The sequence below is a fragment of the Rhineura floridana genome, chromosome 3 (assembly GCF_030035675.1).
Source record: "Rhineura floridana isolate rRhiFlo1 chromosome 3, rRhiFlo1.hap2, whole genome shotgun sequence".
Taxonomy (NCBI): Eukaryota; Metazoa; Chordata; class Lepidosauria; order Squamata; family Rhineuridae; genus Rhineura; species Rhineura floridana.
The window spans coordinates 179674041-179699030 of NC_084482.1; the positions used below are offsets into that span (position 1 = coordinate 179674041).

At 41.0% G+C, this 24990-nt stretch overlaps 1 protein-coding gene across 21 annotated transcripts in view; it reads left to right on the plus strand.

Moving 5' to 3' along the window:
* The window catches only part of MAGI1 (membrane associated guanylate kinase, WW and PDZ domain containing 1), a 732128-nt gene that overhangs the window by 358660 nt on the left and 348478 nt on the right, over positions 1-24990 (plus strand). For 20 of the 21 annotated variants that reach the window (XM_061618714.1, XM_061618715.1, XM_061618723.1 and 17 more), the window contains exon 2: positions 14014-14130. In XM_061618714.1, coding sequence (XP_061474698.1) covers positions 14014-14130 — 117 coding nt within the window. Of the gene's footprint in view, positions 1-13807; positions 13890-14013; positions 14131-24990 lie in introns of those variants that run through there. The other variant, XM_061618712.1, reaches the window with a different exon arrangement.

Genomic DNA, 24990 nt, shown 5'->3' on the forward strand with positions numbered 1-24990 from the left:
GAAATGCTTCCAGAAATCTCTGTCATCTCTGTGTCTAATGAGTTAATTGAGGTCAGTAACCCTCCTTTGTCTATGATGGAAATAAAAGAATCTTCACTGGCACCCATCCCTAGCTATTGAACAGATAAACCCTAATGAACAGCCTGGGCTCTTCCAGAGAGATCAGAATGAAAGTAGTATGTCAGAGCACCAGAGATAACTATTTCTCCAAGATCATGTAGAATAGAGAAAATAAGGCTACAGCTAAAGAAATCAGTATGTCTCCCAAGAAATCAGTATGTCTCCCAAGAAATCAGTATGTCTCCCACCTTCCTGCAAAGGTTAGAAAATGCTAGAGTTAGCCAGTGTAAGTAGTGTGCCTGCCCCTTTCTTTTATAAGGAGTGGCTGGGAGGGAGAATCCTTGTTGTGAAAACTCTCCGCTGTTGCTGCCATGCCTAGGTCTGTATCCTGTTTTGCAAAAATCAGTCTTCGAGTACTGAGTCTGCTTCTCTGGTTGGAAGCCATGACAAGAATAAATGATTTATGGAATTATTTTTACTTTCCTCAACTCAAACAGTTTTGTCTTGTGCATCAGGGTATGATAGCTGGAGGAGTGGTGTATATTGAGTTGTATACATGTGAAATGTATACTTCGGTGATATTTTTACTTGGGCTTATGTTGATGTATTTTTGTATGTTGTAACCTGCTGTAAAATAATTCTACAAAGAAGGGAAGAGTTTACCTTTTAAAAATAATTTTCAAACAATGAAACATAGAGTGAGCTATAAAGCCTATAATAGAAATCCAACACATCTGCTGCAATTCAGATCCCCCTAAATCTCAATCTAGCTACACAATTTAGAGATGAAAGTAGCTGATTGTTTCTGTTGTGCAGGATTTGAGCCAGCCAGCCAAGCCACGCTCACCAGTATAGTCTGAAGAGGAAATTCCTTTCTGATCTTAAATATGTTGGTCAGTGAAGCATGCTGTGAGACTCACAGACAGGGTTTTTAGCAAAGAGAGTGAAACCTGAAGCAGAAGGGTTAAGCTGTGGGAACAGAGTGCCAGGTTTGCCAAGGTCAGTGGCTGGCTGGGAAGCCTGATAAGGTGGGATGCTTGGAAAAGCTCAGTGTGGGGGAAAAGCTGTCTGTGAAGAGAACTGTGTCTAATGTCTTTGCCTAGTAAAGACTCTTACAAGAAACTTGCCTGGCCTGGCTTATTCCTGTTCTATGCGACTCTTGGATTCCATCCTTGTATGATCTATACACGCACACGCAACAGGGGTTATGGGCCCAGCTTATCATACAAGGTAGCGGGTTCGAGAGTGTTGACGTGACGTTGTTGCAGAGAGAAACAAAGTGCAAGAAAGAGGCAAGTAAGAGTGGACAACATGGCTGTAAACCTGTTATCCGGGATGCCGATGGAGAGGCTGAATGCTGTAAACTACTCCAGCTGGAAATGGAGAATGAGAGCAGTTCTGATTAAAGAAGATTTGAATGATGTTGTAGAAAACCCCCCTCCGGCAGCTCCTTCAGCAGCGTGGTTGAAGAAAGACGAGAAAGCGAAGGCTTTTATTACTCTGGGGCTGTCTGATTCTCAACTGTTGCTGGTGAGTAATGAGCCGACAGCTAATCAGATGTGGGAGAAGCTAAGAGCCGCTCATGTGCAGCAAACTGCGGGGAGCAGGCTGTGTTTAGCACGGAAACTTTATCAGATGCGTTTTACAGATGAAGTGACTATGGCAGAGCATCTGGCTGAATTTCGTAGATTAAATGCTGAGCTGCAAGATAGAGGAGTGCATCATAGTGACATTCAGACGGTCTATATACTGTTATCTTCATTTGATCAAAAATGGGATGTCATGGTCTCTAGCCTGGAAAGCTTACCAGACGGAAATCTAAATTTGGACTTTGTAGAACAGAAACTTCAACAAGAGTGGAATAGAAGACAAGAGAATAAGAAAACAGAGTTAAAAGAGACTGTGGCTGTACAACAACAACAAAATCAAAGAAGCAGGCAAGAGAATAAAATATGTTACTTTTGTGGGTCCCGTGGACATATACAGAGACATTGTTTAAGAAAGAAGAGGAATAACAGGGACTTTGAAAGTCAGAGAACAAGCGTGAACTTTGTTACTAAGGAGGACAATAAACTCATTAACTCTAAGTGGCTTCTCGACAGTGGAGCGTCTAATTGCCTAATCACAGACTCTAGTTTATTTTACACTTCAAAGCCGGCGCAGGAGAAACTTTATCCGGCTGACGGATCGACTCAGGACGCGATTGCAAAAGGCACGCTCAGGTTGAGTAATTTGGGAACTATATTAACAGATGTGTTATTGGTTTCTGGTTTAAAATATAACATTCTATCAGTAAGAAAATTGGCTCAAATAGGTTGTAAAGTTACATTTGAAGGGGATAGATGTTTTGTGAGAAAAGATGGTGAAATATGCATGCAAGGGAAATTACAGAACCAAATGTTTATGGTTGAGTGCAATCTTGATAAACCCACGTGTGCCTGGATAGGAGTTAATAAAGAGAAACATGATAATTGTTTACATGAATGGCACAGAAAATTAGCACACACACATTTCGAAAAGGTACAAAACACCCCAAAGCATAGTCAAGATTTGAAATTAACACATTGGGAGCATGTGGATGAGTGTGAAGTATGCTATAAAACAAAAATGACTGTGACTCCGGTAAATAAGAGCTGTGAAAGCACGACCGCTGAACCCTATCAGCTCATACATGTGGATTTGGCTGGACCTTTCCAGTGCTCAAAAGGTGGAGCAAGGTTTTATTTAGTGATTGTGGATGACTTCTCCAGATTTACACATGTATTCTTATTGAAAAAGAAAAGTGAAGCAGAAGAGAAATTGAAGGCATTTATACAGAGAACAGAGACACAATATGGGGTTGTTATCAAAAATATCAAATCAGATCAAGGTGGGGAATTTACCAGTAATTCATTTAAAACATATTTGGAAAAGAAGGGAATAATACAGAGTCTCACTGCTCCCTTCAGCCCATCCTCCAACGGAACTGCAGAGAGGAGGAACCGGTCATTGCAGGATTCAATGAGAGCCATGCTAGCAGATGCTGATATGAATAACACTTATTGGGGTTGAATGTATTCTGTACACTGTTTATATTCAGAACCGTCTCATGCACAGAACAATAGGCATGTCTCCCTATGAGAAGTTGACTGGAAGAAAACCCAGGGTGAAACACATAGAACGTTTTGGGGCAAAATGCTGGGTACATGTTGCAAAACAGAAAAGGCATGGTAAATTAGGCTCAAGAGCTCAGGCAGGACGCATTTTGGGATTTCAGAATTCATATTATAGAGTTTGGTTGCCTGAGAAACAACAAGTAGTGTTAAGCAGAAGCATAAAGGTGATAGATAAACCTTGGAGAGACAGTCAAACAGTGATACTTGATAGTGCAAGCAAGCAGGAAGCAGCAGATGTTCCTTTTGGGCAGCAAATTCCATTAAAAACTGCATTGACTGATCTAATACACGGTGGCAAACGTACTGTAAAAAGGCTGAGAGGTGAAGACATGGCAATGCAAGATACAGAAATGCCAAGTACAAGTGCAGACACAGGTGCAGGTTCAAGTAAAATAGAGAGTGAGGAAGAAATGGAAATAGATAATGTTAGGAGATCAGAAAGAAAAATGAAAGGTCAACCACCTCAGAGATTCACATTTAATGTTACACAACAGAATAATGAAACAGATAAATATCCAGTAGAATGGGAAAAAGAAGGACCAATAGATAAAGAAACAATGGATCTCATGTGGAAGTTTTGTGTTGAGGAATGAAATATAAATATTATCAAATAAAAGTGAACAAAATGACTCTGTAAAACCTGTGTGAATAAAGAAATAAAGAAACAAGAACTGAACTGAAAATGTAAATAGAAACTGTAAGAAAACAAACCATGTACTGATATGTATTGTAATGAAAAAGTTAATATTGTAGAACTGTAATGATGAACAATGAAGTTTTGTAATCTGTGAGTCTCAAGTGGGGGCTGTTGCTCAGTGAAGCATGCTGTGAGACTCACAGACAGGGTTTTTAGCAAAGAGAGTGAAACCTGAAGCAGAAGGGTTAAGCTGTGGGAACAGAGTGCCAGGTTTGCCAAGGTCAGTGGCTGGCTGGGAAGCCTGATAAGGTGGGATGCTTGGAAAAGCTTAGTGTGGGGGAAAAGCTGTCTGTGAAGAGAACTGTGTCTAATGTCTCTGCCTAGTAAAGACTCTTACAAGAAACTTGCCTGGCCTGGCTTATTCCTGTTCTATGCGACTCTTGGATTCCATCCTTGTATGATCTATACACGCACACGCAACAAAATACAGCAATCAGATCCTGGGTGTGAGTGAGCGCCACCCAACAGTCTTCCCAAATAACCTTCATTCTTAAAATAAAAATAAACTCTGTTGACCAACAGCAGTTTTTTCTTTCTTTCTTTCCCTTATCTCATTGAACAGTGTTAAGCTCTGACCTGAAAGCCATAGTGATATGCAAACGGTGGAATGGCAGATGTAACATCCCTGACTTACATCAATCACTCTCTTTTGTCACTGCTGGCATATGGCCAGTGAGTGTTCTAATTATTGAATGGCTTTTTATAGCCCCATTACTTATAATCACTCTTGGTCTACAGCTGGAAGGCCAGGATGGAGCAGAATGAAATAATACGGCCCAAAATGTTATCATTTGTGTAACTGCTTCTGGGATTAGGGATATGTCAGCAATGGAAGTTTAGTTGCTTGCTGTTGTGTCAATCTGTTGTAATACACACATACACCCCCATAAACATACTTGGATGCTGTTCTGAATACTGTCATTATATCTGAGTGACTATCTATATATGTTGACTATGATTTTTTTTGACAGATGGGGAATATATGTGTTAATTTTGCTGCATCAGATGTGTTTGATGGTTTACATTTGCATTTATATTTGATGTAATCTGCTCTGCAATCATTTTGGTAAAGAGCAGGATATAAATTAAATGTGGTGTGCTTATCTGTAGTTTTCACTTACATAGAAACCTTATTCTTAGCAATACCTAACAAAGAATGTTATAAGAAGTGCGATTTGGTTTAGCAGAAACTTCATATACATATGATTTCTTGCATCAGAACATTTGCACTGGTGTGAATGTTGTACAAATTGTTACTGTGCTACCCCTTAACTCACTGAGTGCCTCATTTGCTATGTTCTGTTGCTATATTTTCAATATATTTGCAATATATGGTCTCATGGTGGTAATGTTTTTCATTGCCAAGCACCAAGGTGCAAAGGCTTTGGCAGTAATTTCCTCTGAACTCTAGATGTTTGGCAGAATTTGTGTAGTTGTCAGAGGGAATATCTTTATCTGGACACATTGTGATGGTATGACTTGAACAGGTGATTTAAAAATTGTACAACCATTTAATATAATTTAATCTCTAATTATTTTAAATGTATATGAAAGTTGTTGGTTTAAACATGAACCTACATGAGATGGAATGTTGTGGGAAGAGAGTGCATAATTGTAGAATAGCTAGCTGCAAAGAACTCCTAAATATATGGCCTGGCGTTTGAAATGGGTACACAGATACCCTTAAGTAGGTGCCTTTGGGTAGGGCAGAGGCTGATTTTGAGAAAGCTTTTAGACACACTGAAGGAAGTGGTCTTCAAGGAGCCACTTGGGGCTTTAAAAGTCAAAACTACAATCTGAAATTCTATCTGGGAGGCTCCTGCAAACCAATATTGAACCTCAGGCACTAGTATATATGTATCAGAGAGACATCATAGCAGCCTCCTCACTTTTAATTGTTTTGAGAAAGGATAGATTACAAGGATAGGTTAAATTATGTAATGTACTCCAGATATTTCAATTAATATTAAAAACTGTTTACTTCTGATTTAGTAGGAGCTCCCACTTTTCAAGACACATCCCTTCTAGAGTGTCGCCAGTGCTTGATGCTCTGTATGAGCTTCTAGTGGCCTTCTGGATATAATTGAAGATGCTGGTTTGGATTTTTAAAGCCACAAATTGCTTGACCCCTGCAAGACATCCTCTCTCTGTAGGTTCTGTTGCGCTCTCTCGAAATCCATTAAAAACACTTCGTAAGTTTACATTTTACAGCAAATGTGTGAGCTTCATTAGGAGAGGTAGGGAGAGCAACTTGCCCAAGCTAATTGAAATAGATTAATTGTTGAAGAGTCATTTGAGCCTGAGTTCCCCACATTCATGCCAAGCTCTAGCTTCACAAAGGCAACTATGCAGCACTCAAGTGTATAGTATCAGCAGTTAGAAGAATAGCTTTTCCATAAGAAGCCAAATGGATGATTAGAGCTTTTGGTGGCTATCTTTTGCTCTACATATTCATAGGTATTCAGCCCACGAACTCTAAGCATCATTATTTTTATAAAGCTTTGTCAAGGTTAGCAACCAAGTTTATTCATCCCAATTGAAAAAGCTGGTCTAGAACTGTTATTCATGCAAAAAGAAATGGTGAGGGGTGTGTGTTTCTGTATAAAATTTATTTATTGTATTAATTACCTGGATTAGTAGACTACCCATCATCACTTATAGTGATATCCTGGAAATTACTTTGAAATTATAAAATAAACAACAGTTTCAAAAATACAGACTTTTAAAACAGTAGTTAAAACTAAAAACAAAACAAAACAAAAACAGAACAGACTAAAAAAAAGTGGTTGTACTGGTTCACCCCAAATGCCTGGGAGAATAAGAATGTTTTTATTTGATGGTAGAAACCCAACAAAGTCTCCACTGTCTGGGCTTCCAGGAGTACGTTGTTCATTCATACATATATCATACTAAAAGAGAGAGAGAAAGAAAGAGAGCATACTAAGCAAAGAAATTGATTAATGCTTAAGGGTGTGTCCTGAGACCCCCAGAAGGCAGCTGCTACTTTTCATAAGAATCATACTAGCAAAAATCTGTTCATTTATTAAAATAGCAAGCAGACTAATCTATCTGTAGAGACCTAATGTAGGTGAGAGACCATTGTTCGCTGCCTGTTGTCTATCCTTGGAGAAACAGTGTTTCTCTTCTTCAGAATATAGTTTATAACCCTGATTGGTTTTGCTAGCTGCAGAGGATAAATGAAAGGAGATTGGAGAAAGCTGCAGGCAGCTGCAGTAATTACTGGCAACGTTGAAGACCATATAATATCAATTGGCTGTCAGTTTGACCTGTCTTAAAACAAGCAAAAGTAATGTTGAACTTCTATAGCTTAAGTCATCAGTGTTTATTCAGACGTTAGTTATCTCAATTCCAATAGGCTTTATCTATAAGCTGGTGGAGCAGATTTGGAAAGTTTAATATACAATGACCTATTCATATATCATGGTAAAACATAAATCATAACTTTACTGTGAACAAGCAGCATACTAGTGCACACTGCTGAATCATTCCTGGAGCCAAAAGCAACAAATTATGAACCTTGGCTTAATGTTCCATGTGAACCGGAGCTTGTCATTTATTTCTCTGAACAAACCACAATTGATAAACCAAGAACATACCATATAAACATAAGAAGAGCCTTCTGGATCAGGCCAGTGGTCCATCTAGTCCAGCATCTTGTTCTCACACTGGCCAACTAGATGCCCATGGGGAGCACACAAGCAGGACCCGAGTGCAAGAGCACTCTCCCCTCCTGTGGCTTCCCGCAACTGGTTTTCAGAAGCATATTGTATCTGACTATGATGGCAGAGCACAGCCATCATGGCCAGTAGCCTTATCCTTCATGAATTTATCTAATCGTCTTTTAAAGCCATCCAAGTTAGTGGCCATCACTGCCTCTTGTGGGAGCAAATTCTATACTTTAACTATGTGCTGCATGAAGAAGTACTTTCTTTTGTCTGTCCTGAATCTTTCAGCATTCAGTTCCATTGGATGTCCATGTGTTCTAGTGCTATGAGAGAGGGAGAAAAACTTTCCTTTATCTACTTTTCCCATGCCATACATAATTTTATACACTTCTATCATGTCACCCTCTCACTTGCCTCTTCTCTAAACTAAAAAGCCCCCAGTGCTGCAACCTTTCTTCATTGGTGAGTTGCTCCATTCCCTTGATCATTGCCCTCTTCTGAACCTTTTCCAACTCTATAATATCCTTTTTTTAAGTGAGGTGACCAGAACTGTACACATTATTCGAAATGCAGCTGCACCATAGATTTATACCATGGCATTATGATATTGGCAATTTTATTTTCAGTACCTTTCCTAATGATCACTACCATGGAATTTGCCTTTTTCACAGCCGCTGCACACTGGGTCGACATCTTCATGAAACTATCCACTACAATCCCAAGGTCTTGTTCCTGGTCAGTCACTGCCTGTTCAGACCCTATGAACGTATCTGGGAAATTAAGATTTTTTGCTCCAATATGCATAATTTTACACTTGTTAACATTGCATTTCATTTGCTATATTAGCACCCATTCACTCAATTTGGAGAGGTCCCTTTGGAGCTCTTTGCAATCTCTTTTTGTTTTGACAACCCTGAATGGTTTAGTATCATCTGCAAACTTGCCCACCTCACTGCCCACCCCTAATTCTAGGTTATTTATGAACAAAGTAAAAAGCAGTGGTCCCAATACTGATCCTTGGGGGACTCCACTTTCTATAGCCATTACCACAACATTTCCTAATTTGGATATTTCCTCAGTTTCATTTTTCATCTCAAGATCTCCCTGAGCATTTTGATTGGAGTGGAGGAGAGATAGAATATTCCCAGTTACTCTTGGGATGCGATTCTGTGGAGGAATCTGCCTCTTTTGGGGTTTCCAGCTTGCTGGATTCAATCCCTTCTTTCACATATAGAGTGACACCACCTCCAGTACATCCTTCCCTGTATTTCTGATACACAGTAGGGCCCGCTCATACAGCGAGTTATGTTCCAGACCCCCGTCTAAAAGTGAAACCTGCCGAAAACCCATTATCCTACCTGGCCACTCTATTAGCTTAACAAAAGAGACTCATCTGACCAGCAGAGCGAGTTCCTCATTCCAAGGCACAGGATACCAAATCAGAGGCTGGAAGAGGACCCACAGGGATCATCCATCCAACCCCCATGCTCATAACAGCATTTTGTTATGCTATCTTGAATCCCATATGGCAGAATGTTGGCATATAAATCTTTTATCTATTATTATTATTATTATTATCATTATCATTATCATTATCATTATCATTATTGCATTTATATACCACCCCATAGCTCTCTGGGTTGTTTACAACAATTAAAAACATTAAAAACAAATATACAAATTTAAAAAACACATTTAAAAATAACAATTTAAAAACACATGCTAAAATGCCTGGGAGAAGAGGAAAGTCTTGACCTGGCACTGAAAAGATAACAGTGTTGGCGCCAGATGCACCTCGTCAGGGAGATCATTCCATAATAATTTGGGGGCCACCACTGAGAAGGCCCTCTCCCTTGTTGCCAGACTCCCAGCTTCCCTCCGAGTAGGCACCCGGAGGAGGGCCTTTGATGTTGAGTGTAGTGTACGGGTGGGTTCATGTCGGGAGAGGCATTCCATCAGGTGGTCCCAAGCCATGTAAGGCTTTATAGGTTAAAACCAGCACCTTGAATCGAGCTCGGAAACATCTATTTTATCCATTAAATGGTAGAATCTGTCCAGAACCTACAGTGGAGATAATTACAACTCTGCTAGTAGAAAGTAGTTTACTGGCAATGCCACAAACTGCAGCTGACATATATAGGCTTTGGTCTTCAGCGCTTATACTCAACCCATCCAAAGAGCTGAGTTTTTAAACTCTGGAACATGTAACTCAAGTGCATCTCTTTTCCTGGAGCGAGGAGCATGTCAACAAGGAAAATTCCAGTGGGAATGCAGCGTTAGCAACAACTTGTTCTCTGTCCTGTTATGAGAAGACTTTGGTGCCTTCCACTCATAGCCACATGGAAACCACTTTTCTGTGATGTTATCCTGCACACCTGGGAGCTGTATGGGAATAATTCCAGGATAAAATCTTTAGCATCCGCCAGGACTTAGACTCCAGTGTTATAGCAGATGAATCAAGTGAGGTATCCAGAGCACAGCCTTGTCCTGATTTCTTGGATGAGTTTCAGTTGGTGCAGCTTGAGGACATTGGCAAGGTGCTTGGACAGGTTTGTACAACCACTTCTGTGCTGGATCCTTGCCCTTCTTGGCTAATAAAAGCTAGCAGGGATGGAACAGCTGGCTGGGCCAGTGAGGTGATTAATGCCTCTCTGTGAGAGGGGGTGGTCCCTGGCTGCCTGAAAGAGGCGGTAGTGAGACCACTCCTGAAGAGACCCTCCCTGGACCCAGAAAATCTTAATAACTATAGGCCGGTAGCAAATGTTCCATTCCTGGGCAAGGTCCTTGAATGAGTGGTTGCAGGCCAGCTCCAGACACTTTTGGATGAGACCAATTATCTGGATCCATTTCAGTCGGGCTTCAGGCCTGGTTTTGGCACAGAAACAGCCTTGGTCGCCCTGTATGATGACCTTTGTCGGGAGAGGGACAGGGGGAGTGTGACTGTGTTGATTCTCCTTGATCTCTCAGCGGCTTTCGATACCATCGACCATGGTATCCTTCTGGGGAGACTGGCTGAGTTGGGAGTGGGAGGGACTGCATTGCAGTGGTTCTGCTCCTACTTGGCAGGTCGCTTCCAGAAGGTGGTGCTTGGGGAACATTGCTCGACACCCTGGATTCTCCAGTATGGGGTTCTGCAGGGGTCAGTTCTGTCCCCCATGGTGTTCAACATCTACATGAAACCGTTGGGTGCGGTCATCCGGAGCATTGGAGTGCATTGCCATCAGTATGCTGATGACACACAGCTCTATTTCTCCTTTTTATCCTCTTCAGGTGAGGCTGTCAATGTGCTGAACTGGTGCCTGGCTGTGACAATGGACTGGATGAGGGCTAATAAACTGAGGCTCAATCCAGACAAGACTGAGATGCTGCTAGTGGATGGTTCTTCTGACCAGATGGTGGATGTCCAACCTGTCTTGGATGGGGTTGCACTCCCCCTGAAAGAGCAGGTTCGTAGTTTGGGGGTTCTCCTAGAATCATCTCTGTCACTTGAGGCTCAGGTAGCCTCGGTGGCACGGAGTGCCTTCTACCAACTTTGGTTGGTGGCCCAACTACGTCCCTATCTGGACAGGGATAACCTGGCTTCAGTTGTCCATGCTCTGGTAACCTCCAAATTAGATTACTGCAATGCTCTACGTGGGGCTGCCTTTGAAGATGGTTTGGAAACTGCAGCTTGTGCAAAATGCAGCGGCCAGATTGGTAACAGGGACCAGACGGTCTGAACATATAAAACCAATTCTGGCCCACTTGCATTGGCTGCCTGTATGTTCCGAGCTCAATTCAAGTTGCTGGTTTTGACCTATAAAGCCTTACATGACTTGGGACCACAATACCTGATGGAACGCCTCTCGTACACTACGTTCAAGATCAAAGGCCCTCCTCCGGGTGCCTATTCTAAGGGAAGCTCGGAGGCTGGCAACAAGGGAGAGGGCCTTCTCAATGGTGGTCCCCAAATCATGGAATGATGTTTTTGACGAGGTGTGCCTGGCGCCAACACTGTTATCTTTTCGGCGCCAGGTCAAGACTTTCCTCTTCTCCCAGGCATTTTAGCATGTGTTTTATACTGTTTAAATTTTTAAATTGTGTTTTAAATTGTTTTTATAAGATCTGTTTTAAATTGTATTTGTTTTAATGTTTTTAGTTACTGTAAACCGCCCAGAGAGTTTTGGCTATGGGGCCGTATACAAGTATAATAAAATAAATAAATAAACTCTGTATGCAGGGCAGATCATGTAAGTCTTTCCTCAGTGGTCAGCCAAGAACCACACAATATGCCCCACTATGTACTTGCATCATTTACACTAAACCCACAGTTGGATAGGATCACATCCACAGAAAGGTAGCTCTCATGTGGCTGTGGCAGTATTTAAAGGGCACCCCTGTCCCATATAGTGCAAAGCAAATGTACTTATTTTCACTGGAAATCTTTTGGAGCATGTACAGTTAAATGGAAATGGGGTAGTAGTGGGACTTGCAAGGGTGTCTTAAATCCTGTGGGAGTTTGCATTAGTGGAACAATTTCATTTCAGCTTAATTATTTTGTGTGCCTGCAAAATGAATTTGCTGGGCCCTTACGGAACTCTAGGAAGTGTAAAAAATAGATGAGTATGTGACAAAGAGAAGTGTTGCTTGATTGTTCGCTTTTTCTTTTTTCTTTTTTTGGGGGGAGGGGGGAAGATGGTTGATCCTGTGCCCTGCTAGGAGCTCATTAGTGGGAATTCAACAGGACTAATAAAAATGGCTCTATCTCAAATCCCAGAGCAGTGATTAGTCCTGGAAGCCGCTAATGGAGTTTGTTTGTGTAGAAAACCTTAGAAGATTCTTTATTTTTTTTAATTAAGTGTTTCAAATTCACATTTGAACTACAGCACATTAAGTCCCTGCTGGTCTATGACCAAAATAACTAATGAGTAAATTTATTGATGTATGTGATTATGAACATAGAAGAAGCGACATGTGATTTATATTCTACATACATCTTATGTGTTGATACTCCACAGTGTTTCCTTTTAATATTAAACCCCAGTGTACAAACATTTCATTACCCTGTAATATATCTTACTTTAAAGAAACTTATACATCCTGCTTGGTCACTAGATAAAGTGAGATGCATTTGCAGTTTAGATATTTGAGACTCTAAAGCAGGAAGCACATTCCTTTGTTTAGCTACTGTTAATGTGTTCAGACTGTTCTCCTGCCATTAATTTAGTGGATGTTGTTGGAAAGAACTTGCTAGGAAGAGCAGCCAACTCTTTAGCTTGTAATCTTTCAAACTTTCACTAGAAGTATTGCTATTTCAGCTCAGTGGATTGACTTGAATGTAATGATCCCAGCTTGGCGGACCTTGGGTTAGCAAGCTAAGTAGGCCAGTACACTTTTCCCTTTCTTCTCCCTTCTCTTCCCTTTGTGTGATAGCTTTGGTATTTCATTCCTGGTTTGTTTAAACCAGGGTTATCTCCCAAAAAGGAAGCTCTGGCTTAATGTCATTTTGCCATCTAGGACAGCGTTTCCAAAACAAACTGTTCTGTACATTATCATGGATGCACGGTAATTCAGCATTATTACACAAGCGTATGATGTACACAACACTTATGGCTATTAAGCAAAGCAGCACAACAGACTGGACGTTGAAAGTGACTTAAGATGTGCTCTATCTTCCATGGTGCCTAGAATCCAAAAGGTTGCAACAAGCATGCCGCATCAGTGCTCACAATAATAATAACTGAAGCCGACTCTTTGAAATTTTAAATTCATGTGGATTGTTTCTTTAAAAAAATTACAAGTACTTTGATTTGTTTTTTTATTATTAGGCCCAAAATGTTACTCATAATTAAAAGTCGTGATATTTCAAATCCTTTTGAAAATTCAATAAAATAATTGGGGGGGGGAGTTCTTATGTTAGCTAAAAGGGGGCATGGGTTAAACAAGGGTGAGAAACCTGATCTAGGATATTGAACCACAGAAGGTTGAGACTAAGATATGGCAGTTGATGTTTGAACTTTAGTCAGACCCAGCTGCTGTGGAGATTGCAAATGTTTATCATTTGTGCAGGTAGAGCTGCTATGTTTATCTATGGTGTTCTGCCTTGCTTTTTGCCCTGGTTGTTGTCTGGGCCATGCCTCCTCTTTTTAATATTTTTCTGTCTTCATTTTGTCCATGCCCTTTTTCTTTCTGTAAAGAAAAATATATATGTGATATTGCCAGGGGAGAGGGTGATAATCTCTTTAGCACCAACAGGAAGAAAGATGGGTTATAAAGCCAGGGACATTTCATGTTTGCAGCAAGTTATTTTTGGTAATTAGCCATTTACACAAAAAAAGTGTATAAAATTCAGAGAAACTGCAAATTGCAAGTCTAATATTAGCTAGAGCTGGAAATGTTGATCCCTTTTCTGTTCAACTCTGTTCTTTTTCTGTAGGAAGTCGTCTGAACAAAGATCTGAGACATTATCTCAACCAGAGGTTTCAAAAAGGATCTCCAGATCACGAGCTGCAACAGACTATCAGAGATAACCTTTATCGCCATGCTGTGCCTTGTAAGTAATTAACTATTCATCTGGTGGATTTGTTATAATAAAGCTCAAAACTCCTTTGGTGGTAACCATTTAATGTCAGCCAATGCGACTGCTATGTAGAGAGACCTGGTTTTTTAATAACAAAGATATGATTGCTTCCAGTGGCAGTTGAGAAAATACTGGATTTGCTTTCTCACTGGTTAATCAGAGTGCTTGGATGTAGAATGCTAAGAAGCTACGGGGAGGGTACAGATAGTTAAAGTTAATGGTTTGCATATAGATGGTACTAGGTTCAATCCCTGACATCACCAGTTTGAAATACCAAGTAGATCAAGTGATGGGTAAGACTCTGCCTTAGACCACAGAAGGCCATTGATGATACTGGGCTAGATGGGCCAGTTAATGTGCTTGGTATTAGGCAGCTTCACATGTTCCATAGTAAATGGATGTAACCTATAGTTTCTTGTTCAAGCAGGTATTTTAAAGTAGTGTTTGGTTTTATGATGATGTTATTGTTTTGTTGTTTATTTTTACGCAATACTTGTTTTTATATACACTTCTTAGAAATGGAAATGATTCAGCAGTATATAAATGTTTAAATAAATAAAATCAATAAATAATGAGGATCAGTGAAGACTGCTGCATAAAATTCCTGCTATAATTTGAAAATGCTGGTTTTGACTGCCTATGGCTTTGACCCACATGGGTTACTTCTTCCCCAGTATATTTTGGATACCAACAGAAGGCCTTTCCACATATTATCCCGCCCTTCCTCCCAGTAGGAGCCCAGGACAGCAAACAAAAACACTAACACTTTAAAACATCATAAAATCAGACTTTAAAATATATTAAAACAAAAAACTTTTAAAACATTTTTAAACAAGTTTTAAAAACATATTTAAAGAAAAGAAAAGAAAAGGTTTAAAAACATATTAAAAAGCAATTCCAACACAGACTGGGATAAGGTCTCTACTTAAAAGGCTTGTTGAAAGAGGAAGGTCTACAGTAGGCGCCGAAAAGAAAACAGAGATTGCGCCTGTCTAATATTTAAGGGGAGGGAATTCCAATGGGTAGGTGCTACTACACTAAAGGTCCATTTCCTATGTTGTACAGAACGGACCTCCTGATAAGATGGTATCTGCAGGAGGCCCTCACCTGCAGAGCACAGTGATCGACTGGGTGTATAAGGGATAAGACGGTCTTTCAGGTATCCTGGTCCCAAGTTGCATAGGGCTTTGTATACCAAAACTAGAACCTTAGCCCGGTAGCTAATAGATAGCCAGTGCAATTCTTTCAGCAGCAGAGTGACATGTTGGCAGTACCCTGCCCCAGTGAGCAGTCTCGCCTCTGCACTTTGCACCAGCTGCAGCTTCTGCACCAACCTCAAGGGTAGCCCCACATAGATTGCATTACAATAATCCAGCCTGGAGGGTACCAGTGCATGGACAACAGTGGTCAGGCTGTCTCGGTCCAGAAACAGCCACAGCAACAGCCGCAGCTATCTTACCAGCCAAAGCTGGTAAAAGGCACTTCTAGCCACTGAGGTCACCTGGGCCTCTAGCAACAAAGTTGAATGAAGGAGCACCCCCAGACTACAGACCTGCTCTTTCAGAGGGAGTGCGGCTGCATCCGAAGCAGGCGACTGACCAGTTATCTGAGCTCGGGAACCACCAACCCACAGGGCCTCCGTCTTGCTAGGATTCAGACTCAGTTTATTGGCCCTCATCCAGCCCACCACCGAATCCAGGTAGCAGTCCAGGGATTGCACAGCCTCTCCTGATTCAGATGTTACAGAGAAAGAGAGCTGGGTATTGTCAGCGTACTGCTGACACCTTGCCCCAAATCTCCTGATGACCTCTCCCAAGGGCTTCATATATATGTTAAATAGCATAGGGGACAAGATGGTACCCTGCGGCACCCACAGCACAACTGCCAGGGGGCTGAAAGTCAATTACCCAATGCTATTCTCTGAAAACAATCCTGGAGATAGGATGGGAATCACTGTAAAACAGTGCTTCCAATAAGTATCTCACCAAGTTGGCTCAGAAGGATACCATGGTCAATGGTATCTAAAGCCACTGAGAGACCAAGTAAGAATAACAGGATCACACTCCCCCTGTCCTTCTCCCAATAAAGGTCATCCATCAGGGCGACCAAGGCCGATTCAGCCCCAGAAGCAGGCCTGAACCCAGATTGGAATGGGTCAAGATAATATGTATGATAATATGATAAAATATGTAAAGGTGGTACAGCTGCCCCACATATAGGAAGCTTGTCCAAACTGACTCTTTTGCAAGGCTTTGTACAATATAGGAAACGAACCTTTAGTGTGGCGACACCTACCCTGTGGAATTCCCTCCCCTTATATATTAGGCAATCATCACCTCTGCTGTCTTTTCAGCACCTTTTGAAGACTTTCCTCATCCAACAAGCCTAAGCTGAGACCTAGCCCAGTCTGCGTCTGTGTTAGAATTGCTTTTATTATGTCTTTTAATATCTTTAACCCATTTTAAAAGATGTTTTAAAGTTTTTAAAATGTTTTTAACATTGTTTTGTTTTAATGTATTTTAATGTCTTTTTATGATGTTTTAGAGTGTTTTTAGTGTTTCTGCTTGCCGCCCTGGACTCCGGCTGGAAGGAAGGGCGGGGTATAAATAAAATAATAAATAAATAAAATAATTAAGGCTTTGTAAGATCTTTCTCAGCAAGTCAGCATTTGTGGAGTTGGTGTTATACCAGCGGGATTGTGGGTTGAATCCAACAGTGCATGAGCAGAATGACTTTTGCTCACGTGATGAAACTTGTCTTCCCTCTCCTCCTGATGCATGTCCCTGCACCCATCCCCCCAAATCTGCTCCAGAAGTTTGGGGGAAACTTTCAGAGCAAATTGGGTAAGGGTACAGTGCCACACTATAGGGGAGAAGTGGGAGGGGAAATTCTATTGTATGAACAGAAGTTCCATTCACAGAGTGAGATATAGATATAGATATATACGCACATACATACAGACATAGAGTTCAATCAGTTTTTAAAAATTTGTTGTGTATTTAAGGCTTTTACATGCATTGGAAGTTTTTATCATTGTATTCTAAACGTATTACTTTCTTCTGCCTTTTAAAGTCAATATGGGCTATACATTTAAAGAACAAGATGTCAAATTATTTTCATTTGGTCAGTGGTATCTGTATGAGCTGACTCAGTGTCAGGTTTTGACGGTCTGTAGAACGTAGATGTAGAGCTGTGTGTCATTTTAACCCTTTGAATCTGCAGCTTGTTGCTTTCCTTGCTGCATCCTCTTCCACTTCTTTACAGTTCCAGTTTCAGAAACAACGAATAAAGCAAAATGAGCCTAAGTTCTATTGGAAGCATTTTTCCACGTTGCCAAGGTTACGTTTTTGAAATACTCTCGACTTGATTCTTTTCTCTGATTTATTGGACTTGACTGTGAGCTAAACTACTTTGCTTGCTTTTTAATCTCACCAAAGCCTTGATTATATAATATGGTGGGGGGAGCAGGGAGATTACTTTTTTCACTATTTTATTTTTAAAAATAAAAGGGAACGTTGATGCAGAATGAGAGATGTTTCTGTTCCTCCATTAAAGTGAACATCTAAATCCATGCCTTAATCATATAACCAACAGACAAACCTAGAAAGGGAGAGTTAGTTGTTATGCAATACTTACCTTTGCAGAGCAACCTCAAAGTTGAATAGCATTTTCTCCTCTCCTCTCCCCCCCCCATGTTTTCTGCAAAGGAGCTTTCCTATGGGTTTTGGATGTGATAAAAATGCACAGGCTTGAGACTGAATGAAGCTACTGCATAGAAGGCTGCTTGATACTAGGAAGTGGTAAGGGATGGAGAAGAGGAAGGGAGAGGCAGCTTTTTTTTCCAGGGCTGAAGATTAATCTGTCTGCGTACTTTTTTTTTTATTCCTTGATACATGTGACCAGAAAATCCAGTGCTCTGGGCCAATCTCTATTGCTAATGGATTGTGATTTTGAAAATGGAATTCCCTGGTGATTATGTGGTAAACATGTTAAAGGTTCACAAGGTCACTCAAACTGAGCATGCCTTGAATGCCTGCTGATTGTTATTGCTGTAATAAAAGGACTCACTGAACTGATGATTAATGGCCCAAAATATGTAAAATGGGTTCGTTCCTCTATGTATGGGGTGGGGGTGAGAAATTTATTTGAAATCCTTTAAATTTAGCTTTAAAAAGTGCATTGCTTACTGTGTTAAGAAACCAAAACAAGCATATAAAAAAATCCCATGTATCTCAGGGGAGAATGGCTGGCTGACCCCCACAAAAGTGCTCCTGGAAACAATGGCAATTTTAAAAATGTGCAACTTGCTTCATCTATAAGCAGCCCGCACTGCCTTTTTTCTGAATTAGGAAGGATCCACCATACTTAAAACAACAGCTGATGCCAGGGTTCAAACAGCCATGGGAAGCTTTGTAACTCTTGCACTGAGAATTGTTTTCTTTAGATGTGGTAGAGGAGCAGTCTAATAACTGGTGCAGCTCAATATATACTATCCTTTAAAATTGCTGCCAGACCATACAAAGAAATATGAAGTAAAACCAACTTGTGTGTGTTTAATGCAGCTAGGGTGCTTTTCTATATCTGGGGAACACTTAAAAGCATATGTTACCTTATTTAAATCAAATGTGGAAATTGCAAAGAAAAGACAACAAGGGCACTTTCTAAACCAAGGTGATACCAAGAGAGCCTTGCTGCAGTTAAGCCGAAACTGACATGACATTTTGTTGTTACAGTGCTGACTAGGTTATGGATTCACCTGTGTTGTCATTTTTGATGTGATTGCGGGCACAAAACAGAAGGCAATTTTACCACAGATTCTCTCATATAGCTGCTGTTAGATACTTTCTTTATCTCCATTTTAGTTTATTTTGTTAGATTTGTGTCCTACTTTTTGACTGGAGTCATAGAATCATAGAGTTGGAAGGGGCCTATGAAGCCATCAAGTTCAACCTCCTGCTTAATGCAGGAATCCAAGTTAAAGCATACTCAACAGGTGCCTGTCCAGCTGCCTCTTGAATACCTCCAGTGTTGGAGAGCCCACCACCTCTCTAGGTAATTGGTTCCATTGTCGTGCTGCTCAAACAGTTAGAGAGTTTCCCCTGATATTCAACTGAAATCTGGCTTCCTGTAAGTTGAGCCCATTATTCCGTACACTGCACTCTGGGATGATCGAGAAGAAAAATCAACTCATCTGAAATGTGGTATTGGAGGAGAACTCTGCAGATACCATGGACCGTGAAAAAGACAAATAATTGGGTGTTAGAACAAATTAAACCAGAACTATCATTAGAAGCTAAAATGATGAAACTGAAGTTATCATACTTTGGACACATCATGAGAAGACATGATTCACTAGAGAGCTATCGCTAGTCGGGCGGTATATAAATTTAATAAATAATAATAATAATAATAATAATAATAGAAAAGACAGTAATGCTGGGAAAAACAGAAGGGAGTAGAAAAAGAGGATGACCAAACAAGAGATGGATTGATTCCATAAAGGAAGCCATAGACCTGAACTTAGAAGATGTGAACAGGGTGGTTTATAACAGATGCTTTTACAGGTCGCTGATTCATAGGGTTGCCATAAGTCATAATTGACTCAAAGGCACATAACAACCAGGGCTGTGGAGTCGGTACGCCAGACCTTCGACTCCGACTCCTCTATTTTTCTACTGTCCGACTCTGACTCCACCAAAAATTGCTTCCAACTCCACAGCCCTGGAAAGGGCTGTAAATGTCTTTTTAAATTGGAAGCTCTCATAGGAGCATTTTTATTGCTGCCTGAATATGCGCTGATCTTGGCATCACAGCATTTGTCTTCATCTGGGTCCTGTGTCATACACTGACACACAAAATATTTTCCATCTTGAGTTATGGTGAAATGCTCAACTACAGCTGACTTCATGGGAAGCTTCTTTGACATTTTGAATTTATATTTTAAAAAATTTGTCAATCAAAATTTATTTTGAAGCCGGAGTCGGTACATTTGTACCGACTCCGACTCCACCCAAAATTGCTTCCGACTCCAACTCTGATTCTCTGACTCCTACTCCACAGCCCTGATAACAACAGGTTGGGAAGGTTTTCAAAACACTGCCCAGGAAAATGTAAACTTGTTTGACTCCTTCTAATTAGAAAAGTGTAACACATTGTACTGTTTTTTTTATTTCCTGTACAAGAGAGAAAGAGACTTTTGCTACTCCTGAAAGCTTTAAACTTATTCAGTTTCAGACAGGCAGGAAAAAACAACAGTTTTCTGGCGTGGCAATGGGTTTTAGCTATTGCCTGGTGGTCAACAAATCCCTTGTCAATCACAACACTGACTTCACTTATTGGCTACAAACCTGAAAGGGCGGGGAAAGTGCAGCCAGCAATGAGCTCTTTTAATAGACCCTGTGTGGGCAGCGGCTGACTTTTTGGTGTATATCCCGTGAACCAGACCACCTAGAAACCTTTTTTTTAAAATGAAAGCTGAGAGTCCAAAGATTGAGGTGACACCTGGAGAGGACCCCCCAAATCCAGAGTCTCTGGACAAACAAGTCTCCTGGCAACCTTAATATGGATCATATGACTGAATGCTCCTCCAAATTGCAACAACAGTTACTGTTGTTACATCTGAATGTAGAAAACTAGATGTAAAAGAGAAGACTAGGCTAGATCTCTTTCCCCCAAGATCTAGTTTTCTATGTGGATAGAATTGTTCAGGGATGCATTGTCCAGTTAGCCCCCATACCTGCATTCTGAAGTGAAACAGCTGGGAATACAAGTTGATTCCCTCAGCTTATCCAGACAGATGATGATAATGATGATGATGATGATGATGATAGATAGATAGATAGATAGATAGATAGATAGATTACTCAGTCACATGAGCCCACACTAACATTCTAGCCACTAGTTCTCTGTTTATAGTAAGAACATAGAAAGCTGTCTTATACCGAGTCAGACCCCTGGCCCATCTAACTTTGTATTGTCTACACTGTCTGGCAGGTTTTGAGACGGGTCTCTCCCAACCCTGCCAGGGACTGAACCTGGGGTCTTCTGTATACAAAGCAAATGCTCTATCACTGAGCTGTGGCCTTTTCTGAACTAAACTGAATTTTAACACAATTAAAAAAAGGATCAAGCTCTGATGAACTTCACCAGTGGTGACTGTCCTTACTCACAGAACAAGCAGGTTAATGGAAATGATAATGGTGGGTGTTGCATGTGCTCATGTCATCATAAAGTTGTATGCTAGAGAAACATTTCTTTATATTTATCTCAGCCTTCTTCCAAGTTGCCTAGGGTGGTGGTTGTGGAAAAACACAGAGATCGTCTAATGACCCACAGCACTGGGGTGGAGGGGTAATTCATGATGTTACACTGAAGAATTAGAAGGGGACGCCATTTTATTTCAGCGCTCTGCCTTCTGGCCAGATCAAAGCATAATGGATGGGAAGAGAAACTCATGTCTCTCCAGGCAACTGTTGGCACTTCCCCAGGGATGCTTGCTTCACACTTTAGAAACCTTGGTTTGGTTAATATTGTAAACAAGTCTAATTTAGAATATTTCAGAAATGAGTTGCTTCCCTGTGTGAAATATAGCTGATGGGGATGGAAGACATTATTTACTATTTCTACTGCACAGAGATATTTTTAAACATTAAAAAAGTCTATATGTAATTTATCCATGGCACATTAGTACTTTCTGTGTGTTGGCAAAATGCTACATGATCCTGGATAGCTTTAGAGAATTCCTGAGAGAGCGCTGTGTGATTAGATTTATCTTTGCGTACATTAGTGGGTGATAAGGACACGCATGTTCCGGTTTGATAAGCTGCTTAGAAACCTAGGGTAAATTGTGTGAAATCATTGACTAACTTGACTGAGATAGGGAAAGACTGGTGGGTATGCCTTAGGAGCTTTTGCCAAAACACTTGCCTTTACTGAGAATGGGAATTTACAGCTGAAGAAAGCTAGGAGTGTGATAACCTTGGAGCAATTGTGAGGGAGGGAAGGCCTGTTTTCAGAAAGCTCAACACCAGGTCTGTCAAGGCGCTAGGAAATACTATTAAATGCAAGTTCCATTTCTATCTAGTAAGCTTTTCACATTTACTGCCTCAGCTTAGCTTGCATAATTACTGTTTATTTGCCTTTTTATTAATACTTTATGAGAACTCTGAGAAACACACATGAAAATAAAACGCCTAATGTTCATATGTAAAATATTGGAGGGTATCATACATAGATATGCAACCAGCCCCCCTCACCTACAAAAAAAAAATCACTTTGGGCACCTGAACCACATTTGGAGTGAGACAGCTTGAAAGACTAATACTGGCTGAAAGATTAATAGTTCTCTTGGATACCTGCAAACAATCCAGTCTCCTTACACTTAATATATATTAATGAATGGGACTGCTGTTCCTTTAAAAAAAAGCACCCTAAAGAGTGATGCAAACAGTACATGATACATTCAGGTACATTAACAGTATTGCTCATAATGATTTCGCAGAAAAAAGATGTTAATTTTTTAATGAATCAAGGCACTGATAAACAAAAAGAAACTGATGTCGGCTATGTTTTGTCTTTAATAGGCAGCTAAAAATAATAAAATAGCAACTGAAGAAGAACAAAATGCACACTGAAAGACACCTTTTACAATTATTCAAGAAAGAATTGGGGAATGGCATGATGTGCACTGAGAATGTTTTTAACAACACTTAGGTAGCAATTCGGTTGCCCCTGGGAGAACATCCTAGGGGCTAGGATAGTCCTGAAGGCAGTGAGAAATCCATGGGCGGAGCAGAAAGCCTGCTAATGCAGGCATCCTCCTCTGCAGCTGACCCTCCTCTGTCATTGGTGTTGTTACAGCAGAGAAGGCAAAAAGGGAGGGTGTGTGTGTGTATGAATGAGAGTGAGACAGAGCTGGATCAGGAGAGAACATGCCCCTGGAACAGGGTGGGGGAGAAAGAGACCACCAGCCCTGGAGCTGGCATACTGGGATCATTGGGAGAGGAAATTGAAAAAAACACCCATAACTGACTGAAAAGCAGAAAAGGAAAACTCTGCCTCCCCCCACCTTCTGCCCTGCCAGCAAGGTTTGTCCTCCTTTGATTCTTCCTCCCCTCCAGTTTGGATTGCTCTTTTAATTGCATTAATATTCAACAGTGTAACTAGTGCAGAATGCAGCAGCCAGACTGCTTACAGGAGCAGATCACTGGCAACATGTTACCCTGCTGCTGAAAGAGCCAGGGCCGGTTCTAAAGGGCGGCCAGGTTGAGCACTGGCCCAAGGGCCCCAGAGCTACAGGAGCCCCTGAGGGGACCCTTGCTCCCCTTCCGTGATCTGTGTCCCCCCACGCCCCCCACTTACCTGTCAGCCGGCTTTTTAGCATTGCCCTTAATGAAGATGGCAGCCGCAGCTTCCCTAAGGTACTGAAGCCGCTGCCGCCATCTTAGTTGATGGCAGAGATGTGCGCGTGTAGCACACACGTGTGCCATCAACAAAGATGGCGGCGGAGGTGTCATTCCCCTTAGGGAAACCGCAGCCGCCATCTTCATTAAGGGCAATGGTAAAGACTAGATAGGTAGGGGGGCAGGGGGGGCAGGGGGGCTGTGCGCATACACACCCACCCACCGGGGGGCCAGGGCAAGCTGATGCCCAAGGGCCCTCGCATGCCTGGAGCCAGCCCTGGAAAGAGCTGCCCTGGTTGCCAATGTGCTACCAGGCCAGGTTCAAGCTATTTGTGTTAATTCAGAAATCCCTAAACAACTTGGGCCCAAAGTACCGTCAGGACCGCCTGACTCCCTGTGCTCCATCACAATCACTGAGATCTTCCAATGAGGCACTTTTGGTGGTTCTCATGCCCCTGAGGTTTGGTTGGCCTCCACCAGGGACTGAGACTTTAGTGTGGCAGGCCCTGCCCTGTGGAACTCCCTACCGAAAGAGGTTTGGCAAGAACCATTCCTTGGTTCTTTTAGGCATCTCTTGGAAACTGAACTTTTTTAACAGGAATATTTTTTCTTCCAACCAAAGTAGTATGCATTGATACTTTTATTATTGTTTTCAATGATGTTTTAATTGATTTTTAATTTTATAATGTTTTTGCATGTTGTAAGCCACCTTGATACACTTTTATGAAAGTGTGGCTTATAAATACCTTAATAAACAAACAAACAAACAAAACAGAAAATTGTATATATTGTTTTTAACCTCAGCCTGGTTTTGCAGATTTTTGTTTCTTTGTTTTTGTGAGAAATAATTTGTTTTGGTTTTGGATTCAGTTTGGTAGCGAGGTTTGTTCTTACTTCTCTGTTTGTATGTAGCAGTTGTATGCTTAACTGCTGTATCTTTATGGGGGGTTGCTTTAAATATGCATCTCTGTGCATACTGGAAATCTGAATAATCCCAAAGAAACAACAGGATTACTGTAACCCTAATTTCAGTCTCAGTCTACAGATTCTTTCCCTGAAAGGCTTTTATCTCTATCTCCATCTCCCACACGATTTTCACTCCCACTCCACTGCAGTTCTTCTTTTCCTGACGCTTCCCTATTTGAGTAAGCCCCATTGAATACATTAGGACTTGCTTCTGAGTAAACAAACATAGGATTGCACTACAAACCTCTTTATAGGTTGTATAAATAAACATCTTTGACTGTCATGGTTATATAAATATTTCTTCATTTAAAGCACATGACTTCCCTAAAGAATCCTGGGAAGTGTAGTTTCCCCCTCACAGTCATATTCCCACCACCTTTAACAAACTACAATTCCCATGATTCTGTGGTGGGATTTGTGTGCTTCAAATGGGTGTTGAATTTGCTTTAAATGAATGGTGTGTATC